This window comes from Canis lupus, chromosome 6, assembly GCF_048164855.1.
Source record: "Canis lupus baileyi chromosome 6, mCanLup2.hap1, whole genome shotgun sequence".
In the NCBI taxonomy this organism is placed as follows: domain Eukaryota; kingdom Metazoa; phylum Chordata; class Mammalia; order Carnivora; family Canidae; genus Canis; species Canis lupus.
In genome coordinates, this window is record NC_132843.1 from 8,741,692 (window position 1) to 8,766,009 (window position 24,318).

Sequence of the window (24,318 nt, forward strand, 5' to 3'; positions counted from 1 at the left end):
TTGGGTCATTTTCTGGGTTATTTACACTGATCTGAGAGTTACCTAGCTGTATCCATGGGATGTATGAATAGCTGTATCCATGGGATGAGATGAGCTTAGGATCCACCTCCTCCACCTTCTTCCACAGAAGCTCCCAAATTAACATTTAATTCAGTTCCAAAGTAGAATCCCAATTGGTTTTATATTAACTTAGTTAAAGTTACACTAAACTCCCCAACATTCCAGTTGTTTAGTAACAGACAAGGATCTATGGTACAGAATAGACAAACCAGAAAGAGATGCGAGTATGTGATATATTATATATAGGTTAATATATGTAGTACATACTGGTAAATCTGCTCAGGAGAACAAGCGTAGACTCTCTAATAGATTATTCTTGTCATTGAAAATTCCAAAGATAAAGAGAAGATCCTTAAAGTAGCAAGAGACAAGAAATCCCTGACTTTTATGGGGAGGAGTATTAGGGTAACGGCAGACCTCTCCACAGAGACCTGGCAGGCCAGAAAGGGCTGGCAGGATATATTCAGTGTTCTAAATGAGAAGACCATGCAACCAAGAATACTTTATCCAGCAAGGCTCTCATTCAAAATGGAAGAAGAGATAAAGAGCTTCCAAGACAGGCAGGAACTGAAAGAATATGTGACCTCCAAACCAGCTCTGCAAGAAATATTAAGTGGGACTCTTAAAAATTCCCCTTTAAGAAGAAGTTCAGTGAAAAATCCACAAAAACAAGGACTGAATAGATATCATGGTGACACTAAGCTCTTATCTCTCAATAGTAACTCTGAACGAGAACGGGCTTAATGACCCCATCAAAAGGCGCAGGGTTTCAGACTGGATAAAAAAGCAGGACCCATCTATTTGCTGTCTACAAGAGACTCATTTTAGACAGAAGGACACCTACAGCCTGAAAATAAAAGGTTGGAGAACCATTTACCATTCAGATGGTCCTCAAAAGAAAGCAGGGGTAGCCATCCTCATATCAGATAAACTAAAATTTACCCCGAAGACTGTAGTGAGAGATGAAGAGGGACACTATATCATACTTAAAGGATCCATCCAACAAGAGGACTTAACAATCCTCAATATATATGCCCCGAATGTGGGAGCTGCCAAATATATAAATCAATTAATAACCAAAGTGAAGAAATACTTAGATAATTATACACTTATACTTGGTGACTTCAATCTAGCTCTTTCTATACTCGATAGGTCTTCTAAGCACAACATCTCCAAAGAAACAAGAGCTTTAAATGATACACTGGACCAGATGGATTTCACAGATATCTACAGAACTTTACATCCAAACTCAACTGAACACATTCTTCTCAAGTGCACATGGAACTTTCTCCAGAATAGACCACGTACTGGGTCACAAATCGGGTCTGAACTGATACCTAAAGATTGGGATCATCCCCTGCATATTCTCAGACAATAATGCCTTGAAATTAGAATTAAATCACAACAAGAATTTTGGAAGGATCTCAAACATGTGGAGGTTAAGGACCATCCTGCTAAAAGATGAAAGACTCAACCAGGAAATTAAGGAAGAATTAAAAAGATTCATGGAAACTAATGAGAATGAAGATACAACCGTTCAAAATCTTTGGGATGCAACAAAAGCAGTCCTGAGGGGGAAATACATCGCAATGCAAGCATCCATTCAAATACTGGAAAGAACTCAAATACAAAAGCTAACCTTACACCTAAAGGAGCTAGAGAAAAAACAGCAGATAGATCCTACACCCAACAGAAGAAGAGAGTTAATTAAAATTCGAGCAGAAATCAACGAAATCGAGACCAGAAGAACTTTGGAACAGATCAACAGAACCAGGAGTTGGTTCTTTGAAAGAATTAATAAGATAGATAAACCATTAGCCAGCCTTATTAAAAAGAAGAGAGAGAAGACTCAAATTAATAAAATCATGAATTAGAAAGGAGAGATCACTACCAACACCAAGGAAATACAAACGATTTTAAAAACATATTATGAGCAGCTATACGCCAATAAATTAGGCAATCTAGAAGAAATGGATGCATTCCTGGAAAGCCACAAACTACCAAAACTGGAACAGGAAGAAATTGAAAACCTGAACAGGGGCAAAAGACATGATGAGAAATCTCACAGAGGAAGACATAGACATGGCCAACATGCATATGAGAAAATGCTCTGCATCACTTGCCATCAGGGAAATACAAATCAAAACCACAATGAGATACCACCTTACACCGGTGAGAATGGGGCAAATTAACAAGGCAGGAAACAACAAATGTTGGAGAGGGTGCGGAGAAAAGGGAACCCTCTTACACTGTTGGTGGGAATGTGAACTGGTGCAGCCTCTCTGGAAAACTGTGTGGAGGTTCCTCAAAGAGTTAAAAATAGACCTGCCCTACGACCCAGCAATTGCACTGTTAGGGATTTACCCCAAAGATACAGATGCAGTGAAACGCCGGGACACCTGCACCCCGATGTTTCTAGCAGCAATGGCCACGATAGCCAAACTGTGGAAGGAGCCTCGGTGTCCAACGAAAGATGAATGGATAAAGAAGATGTGGTTTATGTATACAATGGAATATTACTCAGCTATTAGAAATGACAAATACCCACCATTTGCTTCAACGTGGATGGAACTGGAGGATATTATGCTGAGTGAAGTAAGTCAGTCGGAGAAGGACAAACATTATGTGTTCTCATTCATTTGGGGAATATAAATAATAGTGAGAGGGAATATAAGGGAAGGGAGAAGAAATGTGTGGGAAATATCAGAAAGGGAGACAGAACGTAAAGACTGCTAACTCTGGGAAACGAATGAGGAGTGGCAGAAGGGGAGGAGAGCGGGGGGTGGGAGTGAATGGGTGACGGGCACTGGGGGTTATTCTGTATGTTAGTAAATTGAACACCAATAAAAAATAAATAAAAAAAAACAGGAGATAATGATGGTTTAAAAAAAAAAAAAAAAGAAAAGAAAGAAAACCTGAACAGGCCAATAACCAGGGAGGAAATTGAAGAATTGAAGCAGTCATCAATAACCTCCCAAGACACAAAAGTCCAGGGCCAGATGGCTTCCCAGGGGAATTCTATCAAACGTTTAAAGAAGAAATCATACCTGTTCTACTAAAGCTGTTTGGAAAGATAGAAAGAGATGGAGTACTTCCAAATTCGTTCTATGAGGCCAGCATCACCTTAATTCCAAAAGCAGACAAAGACCGCACCAAAAAGGAGAATTACAGAGCAATATCCCTGATGAACATGGATGCAAAAATTCTCAACAAGATACTAGCCAATAGGATCCAACAATACATTAAGAAGATTATTCACCATGACCAAATGGGATTTATCCCCGGGATGCAAGGCTGGTTCAACACTCGTAAAATAATCAATGTGATTCATCATATCAGCAAGAGAAAAACCAAGAACCATATGATCCTCTCATTAGGTGCAGAGAAAGCATTTGACAAAATATAGCATCCATTCCTGATCAAAACTCTTCAGAGTGTAGGGATAGAGGGAACATTCCTCGACATCTTAAAAGCCATCTATGAAAAGCCCACAGGAAATATCATTCTCAATGGGGAAGCACTGGGAGCCTTTCCCTTAAGATCAGGACAAGACAGAGATGTCCACTCTCACCACTGCTATTCAACATAGTACTGGAAGTCCCAGCCTCAGCAATCAGACAACAAAAAGACATTAAAGGCATTCAAATTGCCAAAGAAGAAGTCAAAGTCTTCCTCTTTGCGGATGACGTGATACTCTACGTAGAAAACCCAAAAGCCTCCACCCCAAGATTGCTAGAACTCATACAGAAATTTGGCAGCGTGGCAGGATACAAAATCAATGCCCAGAAGTCAGTGGCATTTCTATACACTAACAATGAGACTGAAGAAAGAGAAATTAAGGAGTCAATCCCATTTACAATTGCACCCAAAAGCATAAGATACCTAGGAATAAACCTAACCAAAGAGGTAAAGGACCTATACCCTAAAAAGTATAGAACACTTCTGAAAGAAATTGAGGAAGACACAAAGGGATGGAAAAATATTCCATGCTCATGGATTGGCAGAATTAATATTGTGAAAATGTCGATGTTACCCAGGGCAATTTACACGTTTAATGCAATCCCTATCAAAATACCATGGACTTTCTTCAGAGAGTTAGAACAAATTATTTTAAGATTTGTGTGGAATCAGAAAAGACCCGAATAGCCAGGAGAATTTTAAAAAAGAAAACCATAGCTGGGGGCATCACAATGCCAGATTCCAGGTTGTACTACAAAGCTGTGGTCATCAAGACAGTGTGGTACTGGCACAAAAACAGACACATAGATCAATGGAACAGAATAGAGAATCCAGAAGTGGACCCTCAACTTTATGGTCAAGTAATATTCGATAAAGGAGGAAAGACTACCCATTGGAAGAAAGACAGTCTCTTCAATAAATGGTGCTGTGAAAACTGGACATCCACATGCAGAAGAATGAAACTAGACCATTCTCTTACACCATACACAAAGATAAACTCGAAATGGATGAAAGATCTAAATGTGAGACAAGATTCCATCAAAATCCTAGAGGAGAATGCAGGCAACACCCTTTTTGAACTCGGCCACAGTAACTTCTTGCAAGATACATCCACGAAGGCAAAAGAAACAAAAGCAAAAATGAACTATTGGGACTTCATCAAGATAAGAAGCTTTTGCACAGCAAAGGATACAGTCAACAAAACTCAAAGACAACCTACAGAATGGGAGAAGATATTTGCAAATGACGTATCAGATAAAGGGCTAGTTTCCAAGATCTATAAAGAACTTATTAAACTCAACAGCAAAGAAACAAAGAATCCAATCATGAAATGGGCAAAAGACATGAACAGAAATCTCACAGAGGAAGACATAGACATGGCCAACACGCACATGAGAAAATGCTCTGCATCACTTGCCATCAGGGAAATACAAATCAAAACCACAATGAGATACAACCTCACACCAGTGAGAATGGGGAACATTAACAAGGCAGGAAACCACAAATGTTGGAGAGGATGCGGAGAAAAGGGAACCCTCTTACACTGTTGGTGGGAATGTGAACTGGTGCAGCCACTCTGGAAAACTGTGTGGAGGTTCCTCAAAGAGCTAAAAATAGACCTGCCCTATGACCCAGCAATTGCACTGCTGGGGATTTACCCCAAAGATACAGATGCAATGAAACGCCGGGACACCTGCACCCTGATGTTTCTAGCAACAATGTCCACAATAGCCAAACTGTGGAAGGAGCCTCGGTGTCCATCGAAAGATGAATGGATAAAGAAGATGTGGTTTATGTATACAATGGAATATTACTCAGCCATTAGAAATGACAAATACCCACCATTTGCTTCAACGTGGATGGAACTGGAGGGTATTATGCTGAGTTAGTAAGTCAATCGGAGAAGGACAAACAGTGTATGTTGTCATTCATTTGGGGAATATAGATAATAGTGAAAGGGAATATAAGGGAAAGGAGAAGAAATGTGTGGGAAATATCAGAAAGAGAGACAGAACATAAAGACTCTTAACTCTGGGAAACGAACTAGGGGTGATGGAAGGGGAGGAGGGCGGGGGGTGGGAGTGAATGGGTGACGGGCACTGAGGTGGGCACTTGACAGGATGAGCACTGGGTGTTATTCTGTATGTTGGCAAATTGAACACCAATAAAAAATAAATTTAGTATTAAAAAAAAGATTCTTTTCAAACTGGCCATCTATCTACATAAAAATGAATTAAAAATAGATAAAGATTTATATTTTTTCAAGAAAAAGGGTTTTATTTATTTATTTATTTATTTATTTATTTATGATAGTCACACAGAGAGAGAGAGAGGCAGAGACATAGGCAGAGGGAGAAGCAGGCTCCATGCACCGGGAGCCCGACGTGGGATTCGATCCCGGGTCTCCAGGATCGCGCCCTGGGCCAAAGGCAGGCGCCAAACCGCTGCGCCACCCAGGGATCCCAAGAAAAAGGGTTTTAAAAGAATATTTCTAGGAGAGTAAAGTGAATTCTCTAGGAGTGATCTAAAACTTGGTTGGAGTGGATACTATATTCTGTGAAAGAAATGATAGCCATGTCAAAATGAGTTTTTATTTAATCTGAAAATGCTATTTCACTCTTTTTGGAGGATATTTTTATTGGATACATAATATTACTTTATAGTATGGATTTTGTTACATTAAAGATGCCATTCCATCATCTTTTTACCTGCATTGTTTCTCATGAGAAATCATCATATTAAAATTATAGAGCCCTACCTGCTGCTAATACTGCCTACCTGATTTCTGTTTTATTTTCTCTTTAGCCCTTAGTGCCACCTGATACACCATGTATTTTACTTATTTATCTTATCATCTGTTTCACATACTTTGATGAATTCCTGTATGAGTTCTAGCAATTTGAGGGTAGAGTCTTTTGGGTTTTCCATACAGAATATCAAGTCATCTGCAAAGAGGGAGAGTTTGACCTCTTCTTTGCCAATTTGGATACCTTTTATTTCTTTTTTTATGTCTAATTGCTGAAGCTAAGACATCTAATACTATTTTGAACAGCAGGGTGGTAGTGGACATCCCTGCCATGTTCCTGACCCTAAGGGAAAAGCTCTCAGTTTTTCCCCATTGAAGATGATATTCGCTGTGGGCTTTTCATAGATGGCTTTTTATGATGTTGAGGTATATGCCCTCTATCCCTACATCATGAAGAGTTTTAATCAAGAAAGGATGCTGTTCTTTTTCAAATGCTTTTTCTGTGTCTACTGAGAGGATCATAATTGTTCTTTTCTTTTATTAATGTAATGCATCATATTGATTGATTTGCAGATGTTAACCACCCTTGCATCCCAGGAATAAATCCCAGGTGGTGAATCAGTTTTTTAATATACTGTTGGATCCTATTGGCTAGTATTTTGGTGAGAATTTTGACATCCGTGTTCATCAGGGACATTGGTCTGTATTTCTCCTTTTTGGTAGGGTCATTGTCTGGTTTTGGGATTAAGGTAATGTTGGTCTCATAGAACAAGTTTGGAAGTTTTCTTTCCATTTCTACCTTTTGAAACAGCTTTAGTAAAATAGGTATTATTTCTTCCTTAAATGTTTGGTAGAATTCCCCTAGGAAGCCATCTGGCCCTGGACTCTTGTTTTTTGGGAAGTTTTTGGTTGCTATCTCAGTTTCCTTGCTGGTTATGGGTCTGTTCAGGATTTCTATTTCTTCCTGTTGCAGTTTTGGAGTTTATATGTTTCTAGGAATGCATACATTTATTCATATTGCCTAATATTTTTGTATATAGTTGCTCATAATACATTCTTAAAATTGTTTGTATTTCCTTGGTGTTAGTTGTAATCTCTCCTCTTCATGATTTTATTAATTTGAGTCCTTCCTCTTTTCTTTTTAATAAGTCTGGCTAGGGGGTTTATCTATCTGATTAATTCTTTCAAAGAACCATTCCTGGTTTCCTGTTCTGTAGTTATGGTCTCTATTTCATTGAGTTTTTCTCTAATCTTTATTATTTCTCTTCTGCTTGGTTTAGGCTTTATTTGCTGTTCTTTCTCCAGCTTCTTTAGGTGTAAAGTTTGTGTATTTGAGATTTTTCTGATTGTTTGTAAGAGGCTTGTATTGAAATGTACTTCCCTCTTAGGACTATCTTTGCTGTATCCCAAAGGTTTAGAACAGTTGTGCTTTCATTTTCATTAGTTTGCATAAATCTTTTTAATTCTTCTCTAATTTCCTGGTTGACCCATTCATTTTTTGGTATGATGCTATTTGATCTCCATGTATTTGAGTTCTTTCCAAATTTCCTCTTGTGATTGAGTTCTAGTTTCTTTTCTTTCTTTCTTTTTTTTTCTGAAAATATGCAGGGAAGAATCTCAGTCTTTTGGTATTGCTTGAGACCTGATTTGTGACCCAATATGTGGTCTATTCTGCAAAAAGTTCCATGTGCAGTCAAGAAGAATGTGTATTCTGTTGCATTAGGATGCAACATTCTGTATACTCTATGAAGTCCACCTAGCCCATTGTGTCATTCAAAACCCTTGTTTTTTTGTTGGTCTTCTTAAATTATCTGTCCCTGAAATTGCAGTGTTGAAGTCTCCTACTATTAATGTATTATTATCTATGTGTTTCTTTACTTTGGTTATTAATTGGTTGATATAATTGGCTGCTCTCAAAATAGAGTTATAAATATTTATAATTGTTAGATCTTGTTGCATAGACTCTTTAAGCACAATATAGTGTCCCTATTCATCTCTTACTACAGTCTTAGGTTTAAAATCTAATTTATCTTATATGAATGTTGCTACCCCATCTTTCTTTTGATGTCCATTTGAATGGCAAATGGTTCTCCACCCCTTTTCAATCTGAAGATGGCTTTAGGTCTAAACTGAGTCTCTTGTAGACCAGCATATGGATGAGTCTTGCTTTTCTTTATACCCTGTGTCTTTTGACTGGACCATTTAGCTCATTCACATTTAGAGTAACTATTGAAAGATATGAATTTAGTGCCATTGTATTACCTGTACAGTTACTGTTTCTGCAGATTATCTCTGTTTCTTTGGGCTCCCTCTTTGCTTACAGGATCCCCCTTAATATTTCTTGCAAGGCTGTCTTGGTAGTCACATATTCTTTCAGTTTCTGTCTATCCTGGAAGCTCTTATATTATCTCTCCTTCCATTCTGAATGAAAGTAGTATTGGATAAAATATTCTTGGCTGCATGTTTTTCTCATTTAGTACGTTGAATATGTCATACCAGCCCTTTCTGGCCTGCCAGGTCTCTGTGGATAGATCTGTTGTTAATCTAATATTTCTCTCACTTTATGTTAGGAATTTCTTGTCTTGACCTGCTTTCAGGATTTTCTCTTTATCTCTGAAATTTGCAAGCTTCACTGTTATATGTTGGGCTGTTGATCTACTTTTGTTGATTTGGGGGAGGGGTCCTCTCTGTCTCTTGGATATCAATGCCTGTTTCCTTCCCCAGATTAGGGAAGTTCTCAGCTATGATTTGCTCAAATATACCATCTGGTCCTATCTGTCTCTCTCTCTGGCCCTCTGGAATTCCAGTAATTTGGATGTTATTTTTTTCAAGCTGTCATTTATTTCTTGGATCCTCTCCTTGTGGGCTCTTAGTTGTTTTTCTCTCTTTTTCTTGCATTCCTTCCTTTGCATCAGCTTTTCTTCTATGTCACTTATCCTTTCCTCTGGCTCATTTACTGTAGCTATTGGAGCATCCAATTTGGACTGCATCTCAGAGTATTTTTAATTTTGGCCTGATTAGATCTCAGTTTTGTACTTAATTTCTCTAGAGTCTATGCTTTTTTTCAAAGCCCAGCTAATAACTTTATAATTGTAATCCTGAACTCCATCTCCGACATTTTACTTAAACCCATATTCATTAGATCTGTGACAGAGGGTATTACCACTTGTTCTTTCTTTTGTGGTGAATTCCTCCTTCTCATCATTTTGTCAAGTGCAGAAAGGCTGTACGTGTGAGCAGAGTCAGGAATATCAACTATGACCCAAGCAAGATACACACTTGCAAAAAGTTGTCGCTTTTCTATTTGTAGAGTTTCAGTTGTTCTTTCTTTACATCTCAGGTTGAATTCATAGATGTTCAGAATGGTTTGATAGTTATCCAGCTACATTTAGGAGACCAGATGAAACGAGGAGGGTCTTCTGCCATTTTGCCTGTCTCCTTTGAAAATTACTTAATAAAGATTTCCTATTCAGAAAAAAATGTCTCAGTGGTGTTTAATGATTTCTCTTAGCTTCTAAAGTGCAGAAAGATTCAAGGATTTCTGTGACACACTGGTCCCCAGAGCCAGGCAAGCTTTGTACTCAGGACCTGAGCTCACCAAGAAGCAAATATTATATTTTATTCATCTTTGAATCATTAGCCCCTAATAACACACAGGGACTCTGTCATAGAAGATTCTGTTTCTTGAATCAGTGAGCATACATGGCTCACCTTAGTTTTCTCTGTGTTGCCCTACAAGGCTCCTCATGATTGGAATCTCATGGTTCTTTGAGCTTTCCAGAATGCATTTCCATATGCATACCTATGAACCTTGTCTTTATCACAGACCATGCTTACAGTCTTAACTCCTGTGTCACCTGCAGACTTCTTACACCAGTGCTCATTCCTTGTTTCCTACCTTTTCACTTAACAGACCTCTCCAGGTGTAGCCCATACTTGCAGCTTTCACCAGGCCTCTTTCTCACTCTTTGACCACTTGAGTCTCACCTATGATCTCATCCTTCCACTGACATCTTTCCCCCTGTGAGATCACAGCAACACCCTGGCTGCCAAACCCAGTGTCTTCTTCTCCCTACTTAGTCTCACTTGACCTTCCTTAACACTTGATGGTTTAGATCCTCCAGCCTTTGGGGAGCCCTTTGCCCCTCTAGCTCCCAAGTTTTGTATATCTCCTTGCACTCTTTCTAACCCTGAGTTCTCTTTGTGCTTCTCCAGCTTCTCACTTACCTCTGATGTGAACATTAAATTTCTATCTTTGTTTCTTTCTTGAGATTTCTCCCATTGTTTCTGAAAAATTTGCAACTGCCTTTTGTTGGATATATACACCCAGATTATTCCAGAGACCTAAAATTCAACATCTATGAAAATAATGTTTTCTACAACATCTGTGATGCTCCCTGAACTTGCCAGTCTCTTCCTGAGTATCCAGGACTGAACCTCAAGATCATCTCAACCTTCTCCCTATACCACCCCACCTCAAGCAGTTGTTTGCAGTAGTCTGTTAGTTTAATTCCTACATTGTCCCTTGGTTTTGTCCCCACTTTTTCTTTAGGGAACATCTACACTCTCTCTTGCCAAATCTGTTTTGTTGTCATTGTCAGCCTGTGGTCTTCGTCCCTTACATCTGCTTCATCCTTATCTTGCACTGCTTAGTGCGTTCTGATGGTACTGCTTACCACTCAGAAGGCTCTGATGCTTCTCTAAATCACAAGAATAAATATCAGGCTCCTTAGGCAGACTTTCAGGAACTTTCCTGATTGTATTTTTGCCTCCTTGCAATCTAGCAGCCCAGCCTTCTGTTCTTTGTACCCCTACAAGCTTTATGTTAGTGCTCATCAGACTCTGGCATTTGCAGAAGCAGCTCTCTGCTTGCCAGCTTCTCTTCCTTTGCTCCTGCTGCTCCTCCTTGAATTGCCTGTTAAATTTGTCTCAGAAAGCAATGGTCTCCAGGAAGCTTTCCCTGTTCATAATTAATCCTCCTTCATTTTGTTCCCAGACACATTGTTTGGGTTTCCTAACTAGTGCTGATTAGCACTCATGTCTTCTTGTTTATTCACCAAAAACACTGAGTCCTGCCATATGTCAGGTTGGGTGTGACATTTGTCTGCATGTATGCCATGTGGGGACAGGTGTCAAGCTCCTTGTATGTCTCCAGCACATGGTACCTGCTTTGTCTAGGGAGATGAGCTGAGTTCAGTTGTACTGAAATGAGAAGCAGGTTGAATGTGCAAGTGAAAAATGTGTTAGCAGACCATGGACAAGTGGCATGGCAGAGTTATTAAAGTGTGGGTGTTTGGAAAGAGTGGGTTAGGGAGCTCCTGCTTCAAAGATGGTTACCCTGCAGTGATAAGCTGCTAACATTAGGCAACCTGCATCATTCTGGTTGGTGCCCCAAAAGAAGGCATTATTTACATCAGTGTGTAATAAGATGCGCTGGTTGCAACTGACAGTTGTTTTTCTCACACATCCCAAGTTGTCACCTAATAGAGCTATATGCGGCACACCTTCTGAAATGAAGTTGGAATACTGGTGTGAAGAGCTGTGTTTACGGCTAAGGAAATTAGAAAGGTATTGCTCTGCAACATGAGCCTTAGGATTTACATGGTCCTGTCCTTAAAAATGATAATTTCTTCACTTTTTACCCCCTGCCATTTTTAATTTTAGTTCAGGGAATTACTAATAAATATTGTGCAATTTTCTAGAAATGACTCTTCCTATTGCTGAAGTGAAGGGTTTGTCTTTGAGCAGTTTTTCAATCTGTGATTCCCTTAGAGGGGTAGATGGGAGACTGAGTGGGCAGAGCATGAAGCAGCCAGAGCAGTTGCCCTGGGGGGCTTTCTAATATCAGGGCTCCTCGTAGGATATTTTTATGAGGAAAAATGGGGCCATGCTTGAGAGAAATGAAAAGTTTGAAAAAAATCACAATGTTAGATGACAACTAAGGCTTCTTTCTATATTTATTTATTTATTTTTATTTTTATTTTTTTTAATCTTTCCATATTTAAATAGCGTGCTAGGCTTTATGTGTTACGGATTTTAATAAGAGTTGAGAACAAAACCTCTAACACAGGTGGAAGAGTACTCATCTGAAAAATTTAGATACGAAGTAAAGGTTTTTTAAAGTTAAGTAAACTCAATTATTCAGAACTCCAAATCTGAAATGATAAAATAGGAGGTATCTGTGGTTTACAGAATTGAAAAATACTCTCAGTATTAAGAGTATCTGATCTGGGATATACTACATTCATTGTATGAGCCCCTTTTATAGGGTAATATTGCTGCCTAACCCTATTTGATGTTGTGAGCATTTTGTAAAAGGAATACTTTCAAGAGCTAGAACTCCAGTGTTTCAGTGTTCTGCTCCCTGTAAGGACATGGCCTGGTTCAGTGAAGTGTACCCATGCATTCATTAATACCATATGGGCACACCATTAAGAAAATGAGTCACAGCACCAGCCTTCAACTTGTCCATGCACTGACCCTGCCTTTCTTTGACTTGTGACTTGTGTTCTACTTTGCTCCTTTGTTTCGTCACCCTGTTGGATTTGTTTTTCTCAGCAATTGACCCTCCAAGTCCACTGTCCAAAGTTGAATCCTCTCTTCCAGCACTGTCTTCCCTGGACTATTATTTCTGGATCTGACTTCACTGTGAATGGTCTGGTGGCAGCTTTGGCTGCACTCAGTATGGTTCTCATCCACACATTCTTTTTGATCATTTCGATAGGCTTATACCTACAGTTGCAGGCAAGAAAAGTGATTGTGGTCACTGGAGGAGGACACTGGTTCATGACCATGGTTTAAAAAAAGTGCAGAGGTGGCGAGCATGCTGTGGATGTGTGACATGTACAGTGACTTCAACTCCTGAGAAGTTTCTTCAAGTATTTTTTTCTGTGTTCTTTGCTTTTAGTTCCCAGCCTTTGCTCTTGCTAATCTGATGAATAAGCCAACAAACCTCAAGGTGTGTGTAGAACAACAAAGCAAAATTCACTGAGGTGGTAAAGTGTAAGTATGTCATCTTGGCAGGCACAAATTGCTGCTTTTTGTGAAGGAAGTGTGGCAGTTTTTGCTGATAATGCATATTTGGCTGAGGCCATGTAAACCAAATGGCATGGGTTTGCAGATACATTGAGGGATCTTCTTTGCTTTATAAGAAAGGAAACACACATCCACCACCACCACCTAGTGCTGCTCAGAGAGAGATGGCCCTACTTGTTTCCACACAGGGAAAGGTGTCATGTTTCTGGGTTGTTGTTTTTTTTGTTTGTTTGTTTGTTTTTTAAGTCCAACCTATCCCCTTTTGTAGGGGAGTGGCTCTGCTATGGTGTCTTGGCAACAGTGCACATATGCAGTTGGCCAGGTAGATGAGCTTACCCGCAGATGATCTCAATCTGACAGAGTGCCCTGTGATCTTCCTGGCACATGAGAACATGGGAGGCTCTCGAGGAGCTGCTCTGGGAAGGCCACCCCCAGGAGGCTGTCATGACAGTTTCTTATGCCTCCCGGGTTCTGATGAGGCTTGAGTCTTTTTGTGTCACCTCCCCTAAGGGTACACCTGCAGGCTGTACAGTACATAATGGCAGCATGAAATGGGCTCCTCAGGAACAGGGTGTCTGAGCCCTCATGTTGCAGTATCTGGACCCCTTGTCTCAGTGACACCCTATGCAAGGGACGTGGGAGCTGCTTCTTTAGCTCCTTTTCCATGTAAGTCTTAAAGTGTCTGAATATTGAAGAGTACCTGTTTCTTTACTGGCCACATTTGTCAGCCTTTATCTTGATTTGCTTGACACATCTCACCATTGTAACCCAGGCATTTTCATTTGTTTTCTTATGGTTTTTATTCATATATAAAAAAATCGTTCTAGTGCTGAAGTGCATATAAACTGTGCTCTATCTGTGCTTAATTTAATATTTGCAAAAGCTATATGATGTGGCCTCATAACCATAATTAACTTGACTTCTGTCATTGGATATTTAGCTTTTTTTAAAAAAAAAAAAACTTTGTACTGTTGTAGAGGCTGTATTTATTCATTTTCTATTTTTTTTTCAGAATATAATGTTAAAGTTGGGAGGACTTGTTCAGCAAGTATTGACACCTTGTCTTTTGGCTATAAATATAGGCATACCTTACTTTATTGTGCTTTGCAGATATTACAGTGGAGGTTTGTGGCAACCCCACGTCAAGCGAGTCTGTCAGTGCTATTTTTCTCACAGCATTTGCTGACTCCGTGTCTCTGGGTCACAGTTTGGTAATTCTCACAATATTTTAAATTTTTCCATTATTATTATATTTGTTATGGTGATCTCTGATCAGTTATCTTGAAAGTACTATTGTAGTTGTTTTGGGGTGCCATGAGCCTTACCCATATAAGATGGTGAATAATGAATAGGCATTTCTGCTACATCTTCACTGCATATGCTAAAGTGAGGCAGTATCAAACAGTGGGAATGCATGTGCTAGAAATTTTGTTTAAATACAGATTTTTCCAGATGTGTGACCTCTGTAAGCCTGTTTCCTGTAATTATGAGGTTACAAATCTGATATTCAGTGTTGTAAAGGATAAATGGAAACATACACATTCACACATATATGCTTACATCATGTACATGCATGCATGCCCCCCCCACACACACACACTCATAATTTGGTACCTGGGATATAATAGATGTATATTAAGTGACAGGTAATGTACAATCAAACACATTTTATATTAGTAATGTGTGACAGAACAGTAATAATTGGGATGTTTTGCTTAGCCACTGTGTATAGTGAAAAGAAATGGAATTTAGGATTTACAAACCTGTGTGCATATCTAATACTCTATAAAATGACTGTTGTATCTGTAGTATGTTCAAGAAAACTGCATCAAAAATAAAGAAAATTCAGTGCCTGAAGCAGTACTATTCATAATTGGTTCCTTCTCTCCAGGAAATTGAGAAACCAGTTGGTCAAAATAGATATATTTGAATTTACTTTAAAGCCAAAAGTATTATCTCAGCTGCCTTCCTTCCCTTTAATTCATTAAACAAATATTTATGGGCAGGCATGGTTATTGCTCCAGGGATAAGGTGATGGACAATATCAACAAGATCCTTTATTTTTAGAAATTGACATCCTAATTCTAAATAAGCAAACTGATTCCTTTCAGCTGGTATGAGTCCCCCGAGAGTCAGTAATGACACAAGTCTTGTGTGTGGCCCCAGGAGCAGAGGAACGGTATTTCCTCATCTCATTGGCTGGCGACATGTTGCTGCCTAGTTCTCTTGCTCTACATAGATATTGAACCTATGGAAAGTTGTTATTTTTGATATCATGTTTTCTTTTCCTGGTAAAACCTTAAAGGATTATTACAGTCTTATGTGATCATAAGAGAGGATCGTGGATATGATTTAATTCTGGTAAAATAATAATATATAACAATGGTAAATATGATTAAATTGAGAAATTACACAGTCTTTTTAAGAACACAGCTGTTGTAGAAAATGAGGTATCTATATTTGCTTTAGAGACAACACTGCCATAACGTTTTTTTTTGTAAAGCATATAATTGTAGTGTAGTAAAATGCTTATGTGAAAATAGGGATGTTGACTAATCTTACTAGGGAATCTTCAGGGTTTGTCAAATTGCTTTCTCTATTTAGAAAAATAAAATATCTCATATAGTGGTATAAGTGGCAGGAAATCTGTAAGGGCTATAATGGTTGAACAGATTGTAAGCTCCTTGATGGAAATCACACTATGATGTCTCATTATTTTCAAACAAAGCAAGGAAATCCACTGATGAAAGTTCTGTCAGCCTTATTTGATGATTAAAATACTTTTCAAAATTTTCATACTTTAGTAAGTGTATTTCTTAGCCAGAACATATATGTTGTGATTGATACATAGTAAAGATTAATGTATATACTGCGTCTGTTTTAAACTCTAAATTGATATGATTTTTTCATTTCACTTCATTTTTTCATTTCACTCTGAGCTTAAATTACTCTCTTTTGGTCAATTATATATATGTGTATATCAAAGGATAAACAGTATGCAGGGGATCCCTGGGTGGCTCAGCGGTTTAACGCCTGCCTTTGGCCCAGGGAGCAATCCTGGAGTCCCGGGATCAAGTCCTGCGTCGGGCTCCCGGCATGGAGCCTGCTTCTCCCTCCTCCTGTGTCTCTGCCCCCCCCTTCTCTCTCTCTCTTTGTGTCTATCATGAATAAATAAATAAATCTTTTTTAAAAAAACAGTATGCATTATTTGTTTATTTTTCATCTACTGGATCAGGGACTGGGTTATATTTCTATTTCAGTGGACAGCACACTTCTTGTCACATTAAGCTCATCAATATTTTTTAAATGGTTAAAAGTCTACATGAATTCTTCCTGTACAACTTGATGGATTTTTGCGTTTGTTATCCCATCAGGTTGCTTTATTGTCTTGAGAGGTTTCAAATGTTTGACTTAGAGGTGCATCTTACCACCTGTCACTACCAATGCTCATGCAGTTCTGACCTTTTACCATCTGTACATTCTTCAGGAACATTTTATAGCAAGATAACTGTTAAAACTCACATAGCGCTTTTTGGCCAACCTTCTCCAGGATGTGTGTATATGGGTGTGTGTTTGTGAGTGTTTGTGTGTATGTGTGTATGATAATCATACTTGTAGAGAATTTTAAAACAGTAGAAAGTAACAAAAAGGAAAGAATATTTACATTAGTCCCATTATCCACATACAGATACTATTAGTATTTTGCTATTCCTTTTCAGTTGCTTTTCTGTGCCTGTGTGTTTGTATGTGTGGACAAATATCTATGCGTAAGGCCTTGCACAAAGAAAGTGCTTTATAAATATGTTGAATAAATGAGTATCTCAATGTGTATAATAATTTATATTTTAAAATTTAGGATAAGATAATGTGTTTTATGTTTTTTTGTCCTTACTTTGATTTTTACTTAACCTAGAAAATTCTCTAAAAAATATAGTTTTCAGGGCACCTGGATAGCTCAGTCAGTTAAGCATCTGCCTTAAGCTCAGGTCATGATCCAGGATCCTAGGATTGAGCCCCACACCTGGCTCTGCTCTGTGAGGAGTCAGCTTTTCCCTCTCCCTCTGCCTGCTGCTACCTCTGCTTCTGCTCTATCTCTGTGTCAAATACATAAATAAAATCTGAATCTAAAAAAAAATCTATATCTATCTGTACTTTTTAATAACTTTATAATCATATGTACATATGTGCCTATGTGTAAATGTACATGTATTATAGTCTATTTGACCTTTCTCCCATATTAATACTCTACTGTGTTTTTGCTGTGATAATGTTGTGATGTATATTTTTACTATCAACTTTTATCGTGACTGCTTAGCATGTTAATCCTAGAGGGGCAATTACTGGGACATAGAAATATAAATTTAAAACAATTATCAATCCTTTCCAGCAGATTTTTATTATTTAAAAATGATATTTTTATTGAATTACGAAGGGGGTTATTGATGTAGAAAATTTGGAAAGCAGAAAAATAAAGTGCAGAGAATATTGAGATGAACCATAATCCTGGCAACTAAAGATAACTTCATTTAAGATTTTGATTTACGTAATTTTAGTCTTTAGTCATAATTTTAATACATATTTCTATTATGCATTTTACCAAAAAGTATCATTTTGTCCTAAACTGCTGGGTTTTTTCCACTAGTAGTGTATCATTAACATAGTCTTTCTTTCTCTGCCATTAATCTTTTATAATGTAATTTTACAGCCTATTATTAAAATGACATGTCTGCAATGCATATAATTAACCCTCACCTGGTGGACCTGTAGTTTATTTCCAATGTTTCATTATTATGAGGAGTAATAGGATACAAACCCTCATGTTTGCCCCTTGGGTACATTTGCTGTAAGCACATTAAGACAAATTGCTGGAAGCAGAATTGCTGGTTCAAAATATATGAAAACATTTTAAAGCTTTTGACGTATATTTCCACATTGCCTTCCATCAGGTTGTACTAACTGATATTCTTTCCCAAAAGAGGTATGAAAGCGAAAGGAAATTATACAGATATTTTCAAGTCATTCACCTAGAAACGTCTTCATTGTTCTTTGAGAGGAGTAAGAAACTACCCATGTTTAACATTTATCAACGGTCTTCTTAGAGAGGGGACTATATTCATAGGCCTATTGTAATACAGGAGAAGCTGACTGTGGACTGGTTAGATGATTTTACTAAATGCTCACAGAAAGTGAGAAATAAAATTTTTATTAGTTACTGGGTTTCCTGAATACCTATTTGATTAATCAGCCTGCTTGTTGAGTTTATCTTCAATTAAGTATTATTTTTCTGTCACTAATTGTTTCAAGAACAGTCACTGTGTTTTCTTTTCCAGACCCGTCAGTGGCTGCACAGGAAGCATGGTCTTGGGAGCAGTACTTGACAGAACAGAAGGCTATAGCAGCACCTGTTGAACTGTTTTCCAAGGTGAACTACTAACAGTCTTATATTTTGGCAAGGAATGAACACTTAAGAGCATTAATTAGAAGGAAGTCATTTGCCTACACAGAACACCCAACCTTTTTGATTTGTAGATTTCACTGGAAAATAACATAACAAAGCTAATGGAAGCCTTTGTGATGAGAATATGTGCTCAGGAGCTGGAGCTGGACTTCTGGGTTTGAAACCTAGCGCTCCCACCTTCTAGCTCTGTGACCTTGAACAAGTCATCCAGTCTCTCTGTGCTCCAGTTCCCTCACCTGTAATGTAAGGAAACTACCATGCCTACCTCTTTGGGGTGCTGGAGGATTAAATCAGTTGTACACATAAGGGACACTGGATGCAACATGCACATAGTGAACATTAAGTGCTAGGCTTTCTTTGTATTAGCAGGTATTACCTGCACATGACCACCCAAGGATCAGGTTCGAGGGATCTGTTTCGATGTGTTGCATGAAAGTGGTGGGTCAGGCAACATGTGGGGGAGACAGCGAAACCCCTAAATGATGTTCTACCTGACTCTAATGATGCCCAGAGCAGCCTGTGTGGGCTTGCTTGACCAAATGACTATTGACATGGCGGGGAGGGGGTGGGGGGGGGGGCTTGTGCCTTCAGGGGGATCATCTTTACCTGAGGTATTAAATCTTCTGAAATCTTCTGCTACTCTTTCTATTCTTCTTGGTCTGTATTTTTCAGTATTTCAGGGGAATTTATATTAAAAAATTGTATAAGATTTACATCATTGTATTGCATTTTAACCAGCACTGAGAAGCTAACACTTTTTATTTGCTTTCCTTTTTATGGTATTTGTTGAGTTACATCTAGTACTTTTTATCATGCAAAAGGGCTAGCGATTTTATTTATTCATGAGAGACAGAGAGAGAGAGAGAGAGAGAGAGAGGCAGAGACATAGCAGAGGGAGAGAGAGAGAGAGAGAGGCAGAGACATAGTAGAGGGAGAAGAGGCTCCACGCAGGGAGCCTGATGCGGGACTCGAACCAAATGCAGACACTCAACGCTGAATCACCCAGGTGTCCCTTAAAGATTTATTTATTTATTTTAGAGAGAATGTAGCAGAGAGGGACAGAAGGAGAGGGAGAGAGAATCAGAAACAGACTCCCATCTGAGCGCATAGCCTGACACAGGACTCAGTCTCACAACCTTGAGATCATGACCCCGAGATCAGGAAGGACCTGAACCGAAACCAAGAGTTGAACGCTCAACTGACTGAGCCATCAGGGTGCCCCAAAAGGGCTAACAGTTTTAAGCTTGGCCATGGCAGTAGAATGGGAGAGAAATGAAACAAATAAGGAAAGAAAGGGAAACCAGTGCTGGCAGCTCACATTTAAGAAATACTAAATATTTCATATTTAACCCAGTCTTTTTTTTTTTTTTTGAGTGACAATGGAGATGTATATATTAGGTGGAGATGATAATGAAGCAAGATTGATAAATTGGTAACTTGAATCAGCTAGTGGATACATGGGATTCCATTACATTATTAACTCTCCTATACATGTTAAAATTTTTCATGATAAAAAAATTATAACCCATACATTTATAAATGTTCACATTTCTTTGTAAAAGCTGGGAACCATTTCAGTACTTCATACTTGAATTGAAACACATTTTTTTTTCTGTGCTAGTTCTTTCTTGCTCCTAGAAAAGGGAGAAGAAATACCATATGGTTAATCAATTCATAGTTTGTTCTTGTCTGGACAGCCTCATAGAAACAAGCTTGCAATTAATTGGATTAGTTATTGCCCAATAGCAACAGCATGCAAGAAAAATAATGAAACTTTAAATTCAGATCTCAGAGAACCTCAGTTATCCGGCTTTATTGGATTTCTACTTAACCCAGTCTTCACATTGGATGCCTTTGTGGAGCTTTGGAAAACCTAGATGTATGAGTGTTCTGGAGACCTAGTAAATTAGAACCTCATGGGGTGGGGCCAGGCATCCTGGAGCTTGAGAACCTCCATAGGCTTCCCGTGCAGGATAGAGTCCAGTGTGGTTGTAGCTTATAAGAACCATGCAGGCCCTGCTGACTCCTGGTGAGACTGTCATGTGATGAGACTTAGGGTATTTGCTCCCCCCAAAGCAGGTTAAGTTCCCTGGGTAAGTGGTCTCTTCTTCCTTCTTTTTCATGTTTCCTCACAGTGTCTGTTCATAGTGTATTCATGACCGGTCAGTGTTGAATGACTTCTGGGTAACCTCCTTCCACTTCTGAGCATGGAGGATCCTTAAAGAGAGTTGGCTCTGACTAGGGCAAGCCAGTGCAACCTGTAGTTTCCCTTTCTCTCTGTCCCTGGGCCCATCTGTGTCCTTGCTTTGTGGTCACTGCAGGTCAGGAGATTGGAGTGAGCCAGCCTCAGGGCCAGCTCAGGCCTGTCAGGTGCTGTGAGCCACAAGGGCAGATGTCATCTAGCTAGGTCCAGGGTGCCAGGTTCAACCACAGGACATAGGCCTGGCTTGTGACCCTGCTTGGGCATGAATGGGACCTCTGTAACGTCTCAAGGTAGCCAGAGACCACGAAAATGTAAGAACAGTCAGTGATTGAAGTCTGTACTTATATGTAGCAAAATAGGCCGTGAGCGATGCAGGGTCTTAGAAATCAGACCCCTGTGTATTCCCAGACAAGGATCCTCTCTTACCTCCACTGAGGATTGGATCACATGTTAGCATGTTAGGCTGAAATGTGCCTTCATTCCTGGATCAAGGTGGATTTTGGCTGATGGCAGAGCCCTTAGGTTCTGACCAGTGTCTGCATTCTTCCCTCAGCTCAGCCAGTGAGTTTATTAGCACGGTTTCTCCGTTTCTCCTTTAGAACGCTTCAGGGTCCTTCAGCCAGTACAAGAACACCTGCAGATCAGAGAATTTCTCCCCCAGGTTTTCCCTTGTGAAGTAGTATTCACTAAAAAATCTCCAAGGGGCCAATGTGAGATTTCTGTTCCTGAATTAAATCCCTCTGGCAATATAGGGAACTGTGTAATCGTAGGTTATGGGTCGTCTAATTTTCTCCCTCTCTAATTTTCTCCCTCGACTTTGCAGAGATCTGACAAAAGAGGTGCCAATAAGCGCTTAAGTGAGGGGACATGTGGCATGCAAAGGCAGCGATAGGTTCCCTTTAGAGAGTGTAAGTAGACTCCACAACTCTTTCCACAGAGTAGAGATGAGCGGTGAGCAGAGGACACAGCCTTTGAGGGCTCCTTGGCTAATAATGTGACTTTAAAATATGACTTTCTCAAGCTTGTGGACTCTAATTTTGTCGACTCTGAAAGTGACCATAAAATATTAGCATGAGAGAAAGTGGTCATGTCTGACCTGTTGGCATGCCTTTCTCTTCACTCATAATTTAAGTCAGGCTACTCACATTTTCACTAAGGATTTTATGACATGGTTGCTTGAAAATCTTGCCATCTACCTAGGATATAAGATGTGTCCCAAAATATGGCAACAGTGGGAGGTAGAATGTTCACTGTCAGTGGAATGTACAAGAAATGAGTTTCCTAGGTGTTCCATGCAGAGGTAGCATCTCATCCAACCCTGAACGAGGATAAAGAAGCTTACCAGTTACTATGTCTGATTTGTCCTGATGATTGAAGATGCTTGTGTTCAAGATACAGTGTTACTCTGCTTGGACATTTGTACTCTAAGATGAAGTAACGTGGTTTAAAATTGAAAATGGGTTTCAGTAAAATAAAAGAGGCAGGTAGTTCAGGCCAGTCTTCTGAGAAAGATGGTCAGATTGAGCTCAGCTTTGGAGTGATATTGTGCTCTTGACTGTTACTGTCCATTTTAATTGTGTAAATATTGTGATAATAGTGTTCAGGTCAGGCAGCTGAGATGGAACTTTTCAGCTTTGGACACTGACATGTTGAAAATGGGGTGAAATAGTTTGCATATCCTGATTGGAAAACTATTAAAAAGATATTTAATATATAATTTTCATCCTAATGCTTAGGTTTTAGAAAGTGTACCAGTGACACACAGACACACAGGTGATCAGTTTCGTTATACAAATCAAATGTGTATTCTACTAAGAAAACATATATGTATGTGTATATATATTTTTATGTTTATAGTTTTAAAAGTATGCTTATTTTATTTGCATGAGATTTTTGCATATCTTTAGGTCTATTTTGAATTTCTTTTTGTATAAGACAAACTAAAGTGTAATTTATGGCTTATTTTACCATCTGGGTAGTGAGTACACAAGGATATAAACACCTTCTGTTGACAGAAAGTATAAAAACATTTTCTCTTCATTACTGGTGAAATGCACCTATCTTGATTTGATTTGATTCAAACTTTAAAATATTTTTTGTTTTGTTTTGAAGTTGGTTCTAATACTTTTCTCTTTTATCTCTCCCTGCCAGTCGTCTAACCATCCTGTGTATCTCCCTAAAGCATCCTTCCCACCCTCTTGCCCATCACAAGTTCAAATATGCCATCCTGGAATCAAAGTCCCTAGAGTCTAGCCCCATCTGCAGACGCATATCAACACAGAGCTTCTTCCGTGCCAGTCAGGCTCCGTGCCACACACTGGCTCCTGCTTGTTGCTGCTCTGCTTAACTATTCAGAGTCTTTATCCAAGTGTGAGGCCTCTACCTCTCTTCCTGTTCTCTGAACTTCAAGACCCTCCCCTTTCCTGAAGCTGTCTCCACCTGTGCACTCTGACCTGTGGACTTGCCAGCTTCTGTTCTGCTGGGCTCATGCTGGTGGGAGTGAGGGTTGGGCGATGGCGAAGGACTAGCATGAAGGCAGGTACTGCCCCTCCTGTTAGCTGGCCAGGAGCTGAGGGGACCTCCACCTGCACTCTGGGGGCAAGTCTGACAGGGAGCCTAGCTCTCCCTCGCCCTAAACTGTTCTTGTCCCACAAACCACACATCCCGGTTGTTGTCAGTCACTGGCCCAGAAAACTCTGCTTTTATGCCCAGCAGATGTTCCTGTCTCCCCAACCAGTGTTGGATGGCTGAGCAGATAGGCTAAATGAGTGCTTGAGCCCCTGCAGGTCAAGGACACTTGCATATTTTAAAAATAGGTATTTCAGAACAAGGTGAAAGTCATCATGGAAAAGCTGAAACTCTTGGACTTCATGTGTCTTTTATAGTGTAGTATATAGTTTTAGTTTGAGTTTATATAGCAAGGGAGTTGTTTTTTCTTTTTTCTTTTTCTTTTTCTTTTTTTTTTTTTGCTCTTGTAACAAATCATTATAAACTTAGTGGCTTAGAATAACGCAAATTTATTTATTTTTTTAAAAAGATTTTATTTATTTTTTTATTAATGAGAGACACACAGAGAGAGGCAGAGACATAGGTAGAGGGAGAATAGGTAGAGGAACAAGCAGGCTTCATACAGGAAACCCAATGTGGGACTCGATCCTGGACTCCAGGATCACGCCAAGCCAAAGGCAGACACTCAACTGCTGAGCCACCCAGGTGTCCCTGAATAACACAAATTTGTTATCTTAAAGTTCCAGAAGTCTAAAATGAGCCAGCAGGGCTATGTTCCTTCTGCAGGCTGTAGGGGAGAATCTGTTTCCTTGCCTTCTGTAGCTTCTAGAGGCTGCCTACATTTCTTAG

At 39.2% G+C, this 24,318-nt stretch overlaps 1 protein-coding gene across 15 annotated transcripts in view; it reads left to right on the top strand.

The window, feature by feature from the left end:
• L3MBTL4 (L3MBTL histone methyl-lysine binding protein 4) overlaps positions 1-24,318 on the top strand; it is a 492,268-nt gene that overhangs the window by 154,685 nt on the left and 313,265 nt on the right. For 14 of the 15 annotated variants that reach the window (XM_072828786.1, XM_072828800.1, XM_072828792.1 and 11 more), the window contains one exon: positions 18,631-18,722. In XM_072828786.1, the coding sequence (XP_072684887.1) occupies positions 18,631-18,722 (92 nt within the window). Of the gene's footprint in view, positions 1-13,172; positions 13,268-18,630; positions 18,723-24,318 lie in introns of all 15 variants that reach the window. The other variant, XM_072828799.1, reaches the window with a different exon arrangement.